The sequence below is a fragment of the Equus quagga genome, chromosome 9, assembly GCF_021613505.1.
Source record: "Equus quagga isolate Etosha38 chromosome 9, UCLA_HA_Equagga_1.0, whole genome shotgun sequence".
Lineage (NCBI taxonomy): Eukaryota > Metazoa > Chordata > Mammalia > Perissodactyla > Equidae > Equus > Equus quagga.
In genome coordinates, this window is record NC_060275.1 from 61,917,111 (window position 1) to 61,931,784 (window position 14,674).

The window sequence follows — 14,674 nt, forward strand, 5'->3', positions numbered from 1 at the left end:
ATTTCTAGTTTAATAGCATTATGATCAGAAAAGATGCTTGATATTATTTCAACTCTCTTGTATTTATTGATGTTTGCTTTGGTTCCCAAAATATGGTCAATCCTTGAGAATGTTCCATGTGCACTTGAGAAGAATGTGTAACCTGCTGTTTTTGGATGAAGTGTTCTATATATATCTATTAAGTCCATCTGGTCTAATTTTTCATTTAATTCTATTATTTCCTTGTTGATTTTCTGTCTGGATGTTCTGTCCATTGGTGTTAATGGTGTGTTGAGGTCCCCTACTATTATTGTATTGTTGTTGATGTCTTCTTTTAGTTCTATTAAGAGTTGCTTTACAAATTTTGGTGCTCCTGTGTTGGGTGCGTATATATTTATAAGTGTTATGTCTTCTTGGTGGAGAGTCCCTTTTATCATTATATACTGTCCCTCTTTATCTTTCTTTATCTGTTTTGCTTTGAAATCTACCTTATCTGATATTAGTATAGTGGCACCTGCTTTCTTTTGTTCAATATTAGCTTGGAGTATTGTTCTCCATCCCTTCACTCTGAGTCTGTGTTTGTCTTTGGGGCTGAGGTGTGTTTCCTGGAGGCAGCATATTGTTGGATCTTGTTCTTTGATCCATCCTGCCACTCTGTGTCTTTTGATTGGGGAGTTCAATCCATTTACATTTAGAGTGATTATTGAGATGTGGGGGCCTACCACTACCATTTTGTGTCTTGTTTTCCGGTTTTCTTCAGTTTCGTTTCTCGTCCCATGGTTTAATCTGTTCTGATGTAGAGCTGCTACTCTCTGTTGTTGTCCTTCTACTTATCTCCTCTGCTCTTGGTTTTGTAACCCCTTTCCTTTTTTGGATTTTTCAGGAATGAGGGTTTTCCTGAGGATTTCCTGAAGAGGAGGTTTTGTGGCAATGAACTCCCTTAATTTTTGTTTATCTGGGAAAGTTTTTATTTCTCCATCGTATTTGAAGGATATTTTCGCTGGGTAGAGAATTCTCGGCTGTAGATTTTTGTCCTTCAGATTTTTGAATATATCATTCCACTCTCTTCTAGCCTGTAAAGTTTCTGCTGAGAAATCTGCTGATAGCCTGATGGGGGTTCCTTTGTAGGTTAGTTTCTTTTGCCTGGCTGTCCTTAGTATTTTCTCCTTGTCGTTGATTTTTGCTAGCTTCATTACTATATGCCGTGGAGTTGGTCTTCTTGCATTGATAAAGTTTGGAGATCTATTGGCTTCTGTCACCTGAAGATCCATCTCCCTCACCAGATTTGGGAAATTCTCAGCCATTATTTCTTTGAATAGGCTTTCTGTCCCTTTCTCCTTCTCTTCTCCCTCTGGTATACCTATAATCCTTACGTTGCATCTCCTAATGTGTCTGATAATTCTCGGAGAGTTTCTTCATTTCTTTTTAGTCTTGCTTCTCTCTCCTCCTCTGCCTGCAGCAATTCTATATTGCCATCTTCCAAATTGCTAATTCTTTCCTCCATATTATCGGCCCTACTGTTCAGAGCATCTAGATTTTTCTTAATCTCCTCTATTGTGTTCTTCATTTCCAATATTTCTGTTTGGTTCTTCTTTATCGTATCAAACTCTTTTGTGACATAGCTCCTGAACTCATTGAGTTGTCGGTCAGAATTCTCTCTTAACTCATTGAGAATCTTAATGATGGCTGTTTTGAAGTCATCATCATTTAGGTTATATATCTCCTTTTCTTTGGGATTGTTTTCTGTGTATTTGTTACTTTCTTTCTGTTCTGGAGATTTAATGTATTTTTTCATATTGCTTGATGTTGTTGATTTGTGCCTCCACATGGAGATAGAGTTTAGTTGCTCCTTTCACTTGTTTCAGCTGCTGCGGTGAGGGAGCAGCTGTTTATACTGCACCAACCAGGAACCCTGTCCGCAGTTGCTAACTGGGCCTGGGCCCCTCTTCGTAGCCACAGTGGCCCTTTGGATTCCCTCCTCTGCCGTGGGGGCCGTCACAGGGGGGCTTCAGGCTGCTGGTGCCTACTGTTGCAGCCCACCTAGATGTGCTCTCTCCTTGGGGTCTGCAACGGTGTTATGGGCTTTTCCAGCGGCCAGGGGTGGGATCACTTATATTTGTCGCTCTGTTGCTGTCGGCACCCACAAAATCTCACTTGTCCTCTAAGGTTGCAGGAGAGCTATTGGCATCTTCTACAGTCTGTGGTCAGTTCACCTAGCTATGCTGCTTTTGCCCTGGGGTCCTCCAGCCTTGTGGCTGGCGGCTGGGTGCCTTCTACTGGTGCTGTGCAGAGGCTTTCCCTAAGGCTGCTGTGAGCCTGTAGGGTTTCCCCCTAGGCTACGAAGCTGGGTCTCTGGAATTCCCCCCAGCCCCAGTCCTCTCCGAGATCTCCGGCTATCCCTAGTCCCACGGGGCGGGCAACGGCAGCTGGGGGTCGCCCCACCCTCTGAGGTTCTCTCCGGGCCTCTCCTGGAGCCCTGAATGCTGGGCGTGGCCCCTCTGCTAATGGCAGACAGAGAGTTTTGTCTGCTGCCCGGGCGGAACTCCAGCGCTTCCCCTCCGGGTCGCAGAGCCAGCCTTTGAAAGTTCCCCCAGCCCCGGTCCTCTCCAAGATCTCCAGCAATCCCTACTCCCACAGGGTGGGCAACGGCAGCTGGGAGACCTCCGTACCCTCCGCGACTCTCTCTGGGACCCTCCAGGCACCGCGAGCACCAGGCGGGGTCTCCCCGCCAATGGTGGGGAGAGACTCTCCCCGCGGGCTCAGGTGTGCAACTCCAAAGTTTCCCTCTGCGTTTAGGAGTAATTGCGGGGGGTTTAGGTAGGGTTCTGGTCACCTGTTTCCACCGTCGCTCCTCTGTTGTGTGCTCGCTCCTGCCCTAGATGTGTGTAGATCCTCTGGGGGCGTCCGTTAGAAGAAAGCCACTTGCGGGTACTAGGCTGCTCGTCGGGGTTGGAGAGTTTTCACCTATTTCCACATCCTCCCGGAGGAAAGTCCATCCGCCTTCCGATGTATAGTCGCGTGGGTGTCTCAGACGTCCTGAGATGCTGTCTGGATATCCTTTGTCAAGCGATAAATGTCCAAATAATTGTAGACTCGAAGGGGGAGAGACAAAGAGGACTACTCACGGCGCCATCTTGGATCTTCTCTCCTTTAGCCATTCTTTATGGGTAGGTTTGCTAGCCAAAAAATCTCTTAGTATTCCTTCATTCAAGAATGTCTTTATTTCCTCTTTCCTCTAGAAGGATATTTTTGCTAGATATAGGGTTTGTAGTTGACAGTTCTTTCAGCACTTGAAAAATGTTACCCACTTCCATCTGGCCTCCCCTGGTTTCAGATGAGAAATCCACTGTAATTCGAATCAGTGTTCCCTATAAGAAATGCATTTCTTCTCTCTGGATGCTTCCAAGGTTTCTTGTCTTTAACTTTCACAAATTGAATTATGACATTTTGGCATGGGTTTTTTTGGGTTGTCCTATTTGGGTTCATTTAGCTTCTTGAATATGTAGGTTTACGCCTTTCACTAATTTGGGAAGTTTTCAGTCCTTATTTATTCAAATACTTTTTCAGTCCCACTGTTTTCTTTCCTTTTGGCACTCCAGCAATACAAATGTTAGCTCTCATTACCGTCCCATGAATCCCTGGGGATGTATTTATTTTTACTTTTTGGTCTATTTTCTATTTGTTGTTCAAAATAAATAATGCTATTGATATGTTCTCACATTTACTGATTATTATCTTCTGTCATCTCCACTCTACTACTGAGCCCATCCAGGAAGTTTTTTTATTTCAGTTTTTTATCTTTTGTTCTATAATTTCCACTTGGTGCTTTTTTATAACTTCCATTTCTTTGCTGAGATTTTCTGTTTGTTTCAAGAGAATTCATAATTGCTTGTCGAAGCATTTTTTATGATGGCTGCTCTAAAATCCTTGTCAGATAATTCTAACATCTGATTCAGTTAAGTGCTGGCATCTGTTGTCTTTTCTCATTTCGGTTGTGATCTTCCTGGTTTTAGGTATAATGAGTTTTGTATCATACAGTGGCCATTTTGATATTACATTATGAGACTCTGTATCTAATTTACCTTCATTTTTTGGTAGGCAATCCTCCTGCTGAGGTTTAGCACAAGGTCTGGCTGGGTGTGTATGTTCAGCTTTTTGCTGGGCCCCACTGACGCCTGCTCAGTGAAAGTGGGACACCAACCGGCACTGCCTCATTGCCTTCAATCAGGAGTGCAAGATCAACTCCCTGCTGGGCTCTGCCGCCACCGGCAGTGGGGAAACGGAGGGCTGACTCACACTGCTGTGTCGCTGCTCGGTGAGGGGGACGGTCAGCTCCCCTCAGGGCCTTTCGGACACTGAGGGTGAGGAGAGGCCTGGTGCTCAGTGGCCTGCCCGCCTTGTGAGGTCTCGCTGCTGCTGCGGGGAGGTGGGGGCTCAGCTCTGGCAGGACCCTGCTGACACACCCCGGGTGGGAACTGGACGCCTCGGCTTGTGGGGCGGGGTACTGCAGACGGCTGTCCGCTCGCCCCAGGCCGCGGGGCACTCTGTTTGTTCATGTTTGGTGGGAGTAGGCCAGATGTTATTGCCAAGATGGATTTCTGGTCACTCTCTCCTCAATCTTTGGCTATGGGAACAGCTTTTCCTGGAGCTTTTTCTGTCTGTGCCTGTGCCAGGGTGGAGGTTTCCGCAGCACCCTGCCTGGGGTGTACGCGAGGAGATAAGGAAGCCCAGGAACTCACCACCCATGTCGTTGCACAAGGCCCTGTGTCCCTGGCAGCGAGCCCTCTTCCTTCCCTCTCACAGCCTTCCTATGCTTGCTGTTGTCTCGTGTCCAGGGCTTCTGAGTTGCAAGAGGAAGGATCTGGGAGGAATAGGACTCCTCTCCTCTTTTTTACTTAAACACAAGAGGTGCTGAGTAGTCAGTCAGAAAATAGACTTCTGGTGAATATGCAAAAATGGGCTTGCGTACAACTTTTCAACTGAAATAGGCCACAGTTCTAACTGTGGAGAGAATGGATAGGACAAGACCTTCAGAGAAGAAGCCGGTACAAAAGATTTGAGTCTATCCGCAGCCATCGAGTCCACCTTATTTTTATCAGAAACATTCTCTTTCCATGAAAGGTCTGCATGAGACTACAGAGGCAGCTTTGTACACATATAAGTAGGAATCTACTGGATGCTCAGATCCCTCCAGTGGGATTTTGAGTCTCTCCATTACTGCCGAGTGGTAACTCTTCACAGCTTCTTAGGTGTTGGGCCAGTAGCAGAGAGGAGTAAATGCTCAGGGCTCCCGTTGGCCTCTGACTACTTTTCTTCTCTTTCTTATGTTAGTGTATATATTTACATATATATGTATATATCATACATAAAGTACACGTCAAAAATGTATGACTTGAAGAATTTTCACAAGTGAACACACCACGTAACCAGCCCCAGATCTAAAAAAGGAGCTTAGAAGCCACTGTCATGCCTTCTTAGACACCATCCCTTCCACTCTCACAGAACTCCACCATCCTGACTCCTAACACCATGGGTTACTTTTACTGGCTACTCCTGTTTTTCTTTTAACTGAATTTTTTCTTGAGATAATTGTACACTCACATGTATTTGTGAGACATAATACAGAGAGGCTCTCCGCCCAGATCTCCCAATGGAAACAGGGTGACATTTTGCAAATCTAGATTTTGATGTCACAATCCAAATACTGACATTGAGACAATCCACTCATCTTACTCAGATATCCCATTTCACTTGCACTAATTTGTGTATGTTCAATACACAATAAATAAGTTCAATAAAATTCAATAAAGTATTGAGTTCAATAAAGTTTCATAGAGGCTCATTTATTCACCACCACAGTCAAGATACTGACCAATACCACAAGGGTCCTTCATGTCACCCTCTTATAACAACACCCATCTCCTCCCCCATGATCACCCCTCCTCAACCTCTGGCAACCAGTAATCTATCCTCTGTTTCTAAAATTTTATCATTTCAAAAATGTTGTATAAATGGAATATTGCAGTGTGTAATCTTTTGCAATCGGTTTTTCTTCACTCAACATAGCTACTCCTTTTTGATATGATTGAAAAGTTTCTTTTAAAGGATAGCCTCAGTTTACCAGAGACCATTAAACAGTGCCTGCTCGCTAATGAGTAGACGTAAATCAGTGCTTCTCATCTTTTGAAAAGCTCAGGGTAAATGTTTATCCCTGAATAAGCATGCTAGACAAAAGTTACCATGATTAATCTCTTTAAGGTGACTTACGGCAGATATCAAAAAGCTTTTTTGTAAATATCATTCTGATCCTAAGGTTTGTTGCTGGTACATTTTAAGGAAAGCAACGGCTATGATGTTCACTTAACTACCCAAACTCTTCCTGATATAGGCACGTTCAAGCCCAAGCAAGCCTGGAATAATGACACTCCTGGAAATCTATCAAGATATCTACACAATTAACTTGCTATATATTTTCCTAACAAGAAGTAAAACTCATTGAGTAAATGAAGCCACCAAGACAGAAGATACCTATTAAAAATCCCAAGTGTAGAAATTCCTTAAAAAAAACCCACTTCTGTTATTGACAATGCTTTTGTCTACTTAACTTCTTTCTCCACTTTTATTCTTCATTCACTGGGAAGGTCCCTAAGCAACAGGTTCTAATTTTTCAAAAAGGCCAAATTTGTAAATGCCTGGAAAGTGACTCATCAGATAAAGTGCCCCTTCCTCGTACAGAGAACTGTATTCACTTGCACTCACCTGTTCTCACATTGGAATTTTGCGAGTATGTCTTTGGCTTTGGTTTGACTACTGAGTTGAATGGCCATTGACACCTTCGAGAGAAGTGGAGCGTGGACCCTTATGACTCCTTCCGGCACGTCAGACTGCCAACAAAGAAAATTCAGTACATTCTGTCAAACTAGGATGACTACCAGCTCAATGACTGCACTTAAGAGATATGAAAATCAGTAGCACTCTGAATGAGACAAACATGTAAACAGGACCAGTATTTAACCAGAATGAAACACTGCTTTCTTTTTTTTCAAGATTGGCACCTGGGCTAACATCTGTTGCCAATCTTTTTTCTTCTTCTTCTTCTTCTTCTCCCCAAAGCCCCCCGGTACATAGCTGTATATTCTAGTTGTGAGTGCCTCTGGTTGTGCTATGTGGGACACTGCCTCAGCATGGCCTGATGAGCAGTGCCATGTCCGCGCCCAGGATCTGAACCCATGAAACCCTGGGCCACCGAGGTGGAGCGCACGAACTTAACCACTCGACCACGGGGCTGGCCCCATTGTGTTCTTTTTAACAGGAGATTCACAAATGACTAAACTTTAGCTGAGATTTCACTTTTGCTACACGCTTGGGTCTTACTATAATGCCTTAAAATCATGAGAGGAGTAAAACTGGGTTATGACAAAAATCTAATGTTTCTATCAGGTCATTTCCTTGACCAATGTCTTAAATAAGCCTACTTTAAGCAGAATTTGGTATTTCAACTTATTTTAGGAAGATCAACCTTCTGAAAACTGTAAGGATCAATTAGAAAACATGGCTTTTGAAAAATCCTTTTTCTTTCATCAGTGGATTTGAATGGCCAGCCCAAGTTGAATTCCAGATGGGCACCTGAAACCTGAGCCTCTGAGTGTCCTGGCAGCACTGTGAAGAGCAGCGAGTGCTGCTGGGGAAGGGCCCCTCTGCTCTGATGAGACACCACCAGTCGGGACTGAGCGCTTGTCTAAATGAAACCGTCAAAGAATGGCACTGTCGAATTAACAGAAATTTCTGCTTTGTCAGGACTGAAGGGAAAATCCCTTTGTTTCAAAATTTTGAATGTTTTAAAAATTAAGTCTCTATCTAGAGGTAAACAGAAATAAATTTCCATTTAAGGATCTGGCTACTCCTCAGGCAATCATTTTAAATCTGTACATTCTTGAAGGATGGTGTTGTTAATGTAGAAGGTTTATGTGAATTGACTTGACATATCCCCTAGGAGAAATATATAATAGGTCGAATTGTGTTCCACTCCAAAATACGTTGAAGTTCTAAGCCTAGCACCTCAGAATATGACCTTATTTGAAAACAGGGTCCTTGCAGATGTAATTAGCTAAGAGAAGGTCATACTGGAGTAGGGTGGGCCCTTAATCCAATGTGACTGGTGTCCTTATACGAGGAGAAGAGACACAGACACACACACAGGGTGAATGCCACATAAACAAGGAGGCAGAGGGTGGACTCGTGCATCTACAAGCCAGGGAATGCCAAAGATCGCTGGTATCGCCAAACCTGGGAGTGAGGTCAGGAACAAATCCCTCCCTCACAGCCTTCAGAAGCAACCAACCAACCAAACACCTTGATTTCAGACTTTTAGCCTCCACAACTCTGAGAGAGTAAATTTCTATTGTTTTAAGCTACACAGTTTGTGGCACTTTGTTATACCAGGACTAGGAAACTAACAGCAAATATTGTTTTAAATGGTCAGCTCCTATAGTACGTTTCCACTATGACCACCAAGAGCATGACAGGGGATGGCTGTGAGGGATTTGGAGTAGGGAGGGGGTAGAATGCCCCTGGTTCACTGCAGCCAAGATTATGCTCCTAAAACACTCTTGGGTCATCTCATGTCCCTCCACGTCCTCCCAGAAGCCTCTGTAAGATAAATTCCTCACTCCTGACTTCACTGAACCTGTGATCATGACCGTCACATTTTCCTTATAGCTTCCTCTAGTAGTCACGCCTGGGCACAGGATGCCTAACCACACATTTTGATTCATCAGCTGGTTGAGTCCCTAGATGAATCCTTCATATGCCACACTGAAAATGTCAAGTTTGAAGGATATAGCATGACCCAAATCATACCCAGATAGGGCAGACGTAGCCAGAGAACACTGTGTAGGGGTGAATAATTAGGGAGGAACGGAGATTATTTGTTTTCTTACCATTCTTCTTGAAGAGGATGATTTTTGTAGTACCTTCGAAGTCTTGGGGCTTGTAACCTAAACAAAACACATTTAGTCTTTAGGATGGGAAAACAAGCATATGCTGCGGTTAAAAGTGTTAAAACTGGTACAGTCTTTATGGAAAACATTTTGGTGATATTTATCAAATTATAAAATTTACATGCACTTTGACCCAACAATTCCACACCTATAAATTTATCCTACAAATTACTTTATCTGTGAGAAACGGCATATATACAAGTTTATTCACTGATGAATAAATGAATAAATTTTAAAAGCAAAATGTTGGACACAATCTAACTGTTCAATAATATGGAAACGCTTAAATAAGTTATGGTGTGTCTATAGAATATCAGGCGAAAGAAGCAAAGAAGAAGGCTTTCTGGACCGCTGGGGAATAATCCCCGTGATTTCATAAGTCAACACAGCACAGCGTGGACCAACTTCATGCACGTTATCATTCCTGTCGAAAAGGAGGAAGAACATACGTTCGTATTTGCTGGTAAGTGCACAGTGCCTCTCTGGAAGTATACGCACCTGCACGTTCCTGCCAGCACACGCCCTGTCATGGTGACGTTATTTGCCTCCAGGAGGGGAAGTCAGAGGTGGCCAATTTTTATTCTATAGTTTTTCCCTTTTCAATGTTTTGAATTTTGTAACCTGTTAATGAACTGTCTATTCCAATAAAAATTAAATAAAAACACGGCAGAGTACAACAGGACTGAAGAAAGACTATGTCTTCATCTTTAAGAGCTTGCTTCCATGGTACTTATAACCTTTAAGTTCTACTTGGTTTGGTTTACAATTAAACCATGCAAATAACTGAAATTCCTATGGCATCATATAGTTTACATAGTGCTTTCCACTCACATTCTGTGAGTTGATGCTAATGACAACTCTGCGAAAAGGATATCATTACTTTTCCCTCCAATTTATAATATAAGGAAACTGAGGCTCAGAGAAAGACTTTAATTCACCCCAGCACATATAGTAGCAGTTGGCAAAGTGACCTGACCTCAACTCCAGCTCCACAGATAGCAAACTTACACCATTAACATTTTCCAGAGTGAAAATGGTAGAGTGAGGACTCCAGTAGTCTGTCCCTCCATCAAAGCAATGAAAAAACTGGCAAAAACGGGCAGTATCAACTTTTTCAGAACCTGGACCCTAACTCAAAAGTTGCAACCACGGGAGTGCTTAAGAAAAGCTGTTGAATCTTGATAAGAACAGTGAACTTTGTGGCATTTTAACGTACAGTTTCCCAACTCAGTTCTCTTGCTCAGTGATGGTCTTGAAAATAACAGCCTATATTCCTGGCATAGGTACTGGAGTGAGCAGAATAGACCACATTTCAAAGAATTCTATGTTTCTGCTCTGACCTACCTGGTGGCTCCCTGGAAGCCTGGCTCAAAAGGCTCACCTTTATCTTGACTAACTTGGAACTTGACCAGTGCGAAAGTGGCATAACGTTGAAAACATTTACAGGCAAGTGTTTTAGCCACTGCTGCCTGGTGCAGTGGACAAGGGTTGGGGGAAACCACATATTAACTAAAAAGCTTGGGAGGCAAGCCTAGAGCTTGAGATGCTTTGGGTAATAAAGTCTTTGAAAAGCTCCAACGTATTCCAGAGAATCCAGAAGGCCATGTGCATGCCCAGGACCACGCACATATTCAGGAAAGACCTGAAAAGAACTTAAGCTCTCACCTCTGGCTGACCTTCAGGCTCTGTTCAAGCAGGAAGTGAAGGCTCAGATAGAGCTGTAAACTGCCTGGCTGAATGGTGAAGGTGTGTCCCAGCAAACACACGGAGCTCATCTGCAAAGACTGGGAGACTTTTTTTGGTTCCAGGTATTTAAGAAAAAAATCTCTGAAAACATTAGCTAACCACTAAACTAATGGAACAGAGACTTCAGTAGCCACACAAAACAAAGAATGCAAACTTTACAAAATTAGGTCAGCAGATGGGGCCAGCCCTGTGGCCGAGTGGTTAAGTTCACACGCTCCACTTTGGTGGCCCAGGGTTTCACTGGTTCGGATCCTGGGCGCGGACATGGCACCGCTCATCAGGTCATGTTGAGGCGGTGTCCCATATAACACAACCAGAGGCACTCACAACTAGAATATACAACTATGTACTGGGGGCTTTGGGGAGAAGGAGAAGAAGTAAAAGACTGGCCACAGATGTCAGTGCAGGTGCCAATCTTTAAAAAAAATTAGTTCAGCAGAAAAATCACTAAAAAAATGAACAACAGCTACATCAAGCAGCAACAACCATCCCTGGGGAAGGGGAAAATCTTATTTCCAAAGCTGTCACATTATAACATTCAAAATGGCTATTCTTCAAGAAACAATTATGAGGCAGGAAAAAAATGGAAGAAAATATGTCCCATATACAGGGAAAAAAGTAGTTTCAAAAGAAACTCTTTAAGGAAGTGACAAATAAAAATGGCAAGCAATAGGATTTATTGGAGAATATGAGGAAGCCATTTGGTATAAATCTAATTCGGCCTGACTTTGTTTTTTCCCAAAAGGGCCTGACTGTGGCTGTTGAGCACGCATTGTATATCTGCTTAGACATTTCCTATGGCCAGAACAAAGGCCCTTGAGATCAACGTGCAACTTCCCCCAACATTGGCATTTCCTTAGGGATAAGCATCTTTCCTTAGGCTAGGAACTGATTGCTGCACTCACCTTTGACCACCCAGCTCACCTGTGACCACCCAGCTCAAGACAACAGACTGCCACCCTGCTGTGTTCACTGAGACAGAAGACCTCCCTGCTGTTTCCATCAATCGCGGTGCCGACAGAGCCGTCTCGCGACTATTGTAAAAGGGACATTTCAATCCTATGTGAAACATCCTCTCTGGGGGTATATAACCGCTCTGTGCACCCCACTTCTTTGGTGCCCTTTTTTCCTTTGGGAAGAAAGGCCCCAGGCCATGGTCCTCAGATTTCAGCTCAGAATAAACTCACCCAAATTGTCATTTATAGATTGGTTATGGATTATTTTCATTGACAGAAGCATAGACATTGGACTTACTAGAAAAAGCCTTCAAATCAGCTATTTTAAATACATTCTAAGAACTAATGGAAAACACGTCTAAAGAACTAAACAACACCATGAGACTGATATCTCATCAAATAGAAAATATCAATAAAGAGGTATAAATTATAAAAAGGAACCAAATAGAAATTCTGGAGCTGAAAAGTCAAATTGAAATAAAAACGAGGCTCAACAGCAGACTCAAGGAGGCAGGAGAAAAAATCAGCAATTTGAAGACAGGTCAATTGAAACTTCCAGTGTGAGCAACAGGAAGAAAAAAGAATGGAAAAAAGTGAAAAGACCCTAAGGAGAACTGTGGAGCAACATCAAGTGCACCAACATACACATAACGAGGGTTCCAGAAGGAGAGGAGAAAAAGGGACAGGAAGAATATCTGAAGTAGCAATAGCTGAAACTCCCAAAATTTGCTGAAAGACATTGATCTACCTATCCAAAAAGCTCAACAAACTCCAAATAGGATAAACTCAAAGAGATCCAGACCAAGAATCTTCATAATCAAACTGTCTAAAGACAGATACAAAGAGAGAGTCTTGAAAACGGCAAAAGAGAAAGCAACTCATCAGGCACGAGAGACCCTCAGTAAGATTAACAGTTGATTTTCCAGCATATAGAAGCAGGAAGACAGATGACATATTCAAAGTGCTGAAAGGGAAAAAGTGACAACCAAAATTTGATCTGGCAAAATAGTCTTTAAAAAATGAAGGTGAAATTAAGACATTCCCAGATAAACAAAAGCTGACACAGTTCATTTCTAGCAAACCTACCCTATGAGAAATACTAAAGAGAGTCCTCTAGGCTGAAATGAAAGGATAACAGACAGTAGGTGAAATCCACATGAAGAAATAACGAATACCAGTACAGATTACTATATAGATAAATATAAAAGACAGTATTAATGTATTTTTTGTTTATAACTCCACTTTTTCCCTATCTTACTTAAAACACAAGTGCATAAAGCAATAATTATAAATCTATGAGGATGGGCACACAATTTATAAAGCCATAATTTGTGGCAATAACAGAATAAAGTGGGGGGGGCAGATGTATACAGGCAGAAAATTTTTATATACTTTTGAATTCAAGGTGGTATTAAAATGAACTAGATTGTTATAAATTAAGATGTTACTTATAATCCCCAAAGCAACCACTAAGGAGATAATTCAAAAATAATTAAAGTGGTACATTAGAAAATACTTATTTTATGTAAATGAAGGCATTAATGGAGGAATTGAGGAACTAAGACAGATAGCCAAAAAAAAAAAAAAAAAAAGAAAGAATTGAAGGGAGAAACAGTTCTACAATAGTTGGAGACTTCAATATCTCACTTTCAACAATGGAGAGAAGCAGACAGAAGATCAGAAAGGACACAGAAGACTTAAACAACATAGTAAACCAACTAGGCCTAACAGACATCTCTGGAACATTCCACCCAACAACACCACAGTCCACTCTTCTCAAGTACACATAGACGGTTATTCAGGATAGATAATATGTTAGACCTCAAAACAAGTCTCAGTGAATTTTAAAATATCGAAATAATACAAAGTATGTTCTCCAAACACAACGGAATGAAATGAGACATCAGGAACAGAAGGAAATTTGGAAAATTCACAAATATGTGGAAAGTAAATAGCATACTCCTAAATAACCAATGGGTCAAAGGGAAATTAGAAAATACTTTGAAATGGACCACAGCATACCAAAACTTATGGGATGGAGCAGAAGTAGTGCTCAGAGGAAAGTTTATAGACGTAAATGCCTACATTAAAAAAAGACATCTCTCAAATTAATAACCTAAACTTCCACCCTAAGAAACTAAAAATGGTCAGCTAAACTCAAAACAAGCATAAGGAAGGAAATAATAAAGATTAGAGTCTTAATAAGGACCAGAGAGTAAAAAACAAAAGAGAAAATCAATGAAAGAAAAATTGGCTGTTCAGAAAGATCGACAAAATAGACAAAACTTTAGTTAGACTGATCAAGAAAAAAGAGAGAAGATTCAAATTATTAATCAGGAATATAAATGGGGACATTACCACCAACCTTACAGAAATAAAAAGAATTATAAGAGAATATAGATGCTCCTTGACTTACAATGAGGTTACATCCCGATAAATCCATCATAAATCAAAAAAAAAATCACAAGTTGAAAATGCATTTAATACACCTAACCTACTGAACATCATAGCTTAGCCTAGCCTAGCTTAAACGTGCTCAGAACACTTACATTAGCCTACAACTGGGCAAAATCATCTAATGCAAAGCCTATTTTATAATAAAGTATTGAATATCTCATGTAATTTATTGAATACTGTGCTGACAGTGAAAAACAGGATGGTTGTATTGGTACCCATCCGAAAACCGCTGGCAACACAGTGCACTGTAGAGCTTCGGTTGTTTACCCTCAGGATCACACGGCTGACTGAGAACTGGGGCTGGCTGCCGCTGCCCAGCATCATGAGAGAGGATCGGGTTGCATATTGTTGGCCCAGGAAAAGATTAAAATTCAAATTTCGAACCATGGTTTCTACTGAATGTGTATTGTTTTCTCACCATCATAAAGCTGAAAAATTGTAAGTCAAACCATTCTAAGTTGGGGACCATCTGTACTATGACCAATTAATATGCCAACAAATTAGATAACCTAAATGAAATAGAGAAAATCTTAGAAA

The 14,674-nt window shown here is 41.8% G+C and overlaps 1 protein-coding gene across 1 annotated transcript in view; it reads right to left on the reverse strand.

The window, feature by feature from the left end:
• The window catches only part of ARHGAP28 (Rho GTPase activating protein 28), a 193,210-nt gene that overhangs the window by 14,102 nt on the left and 164,434 nt on the right, over nt 1–14,674 (reverse strand). The window contains exons 15-16 of the mRNA XM_046672243.1: nt 8,919–8,975; nt 6,739–6,863 (exon numbers count right to left, since the gene is read on the reverse strand). Coding sequence (XP_046528199.1) covers nt 6,739–6,863; nt 8,919–8,975 — 182 coding nt within the window. The remainder of the gene's footprint in view (nt 1–6,738; nt 6,864–8,918; nt 8,976–14,674) is intronic.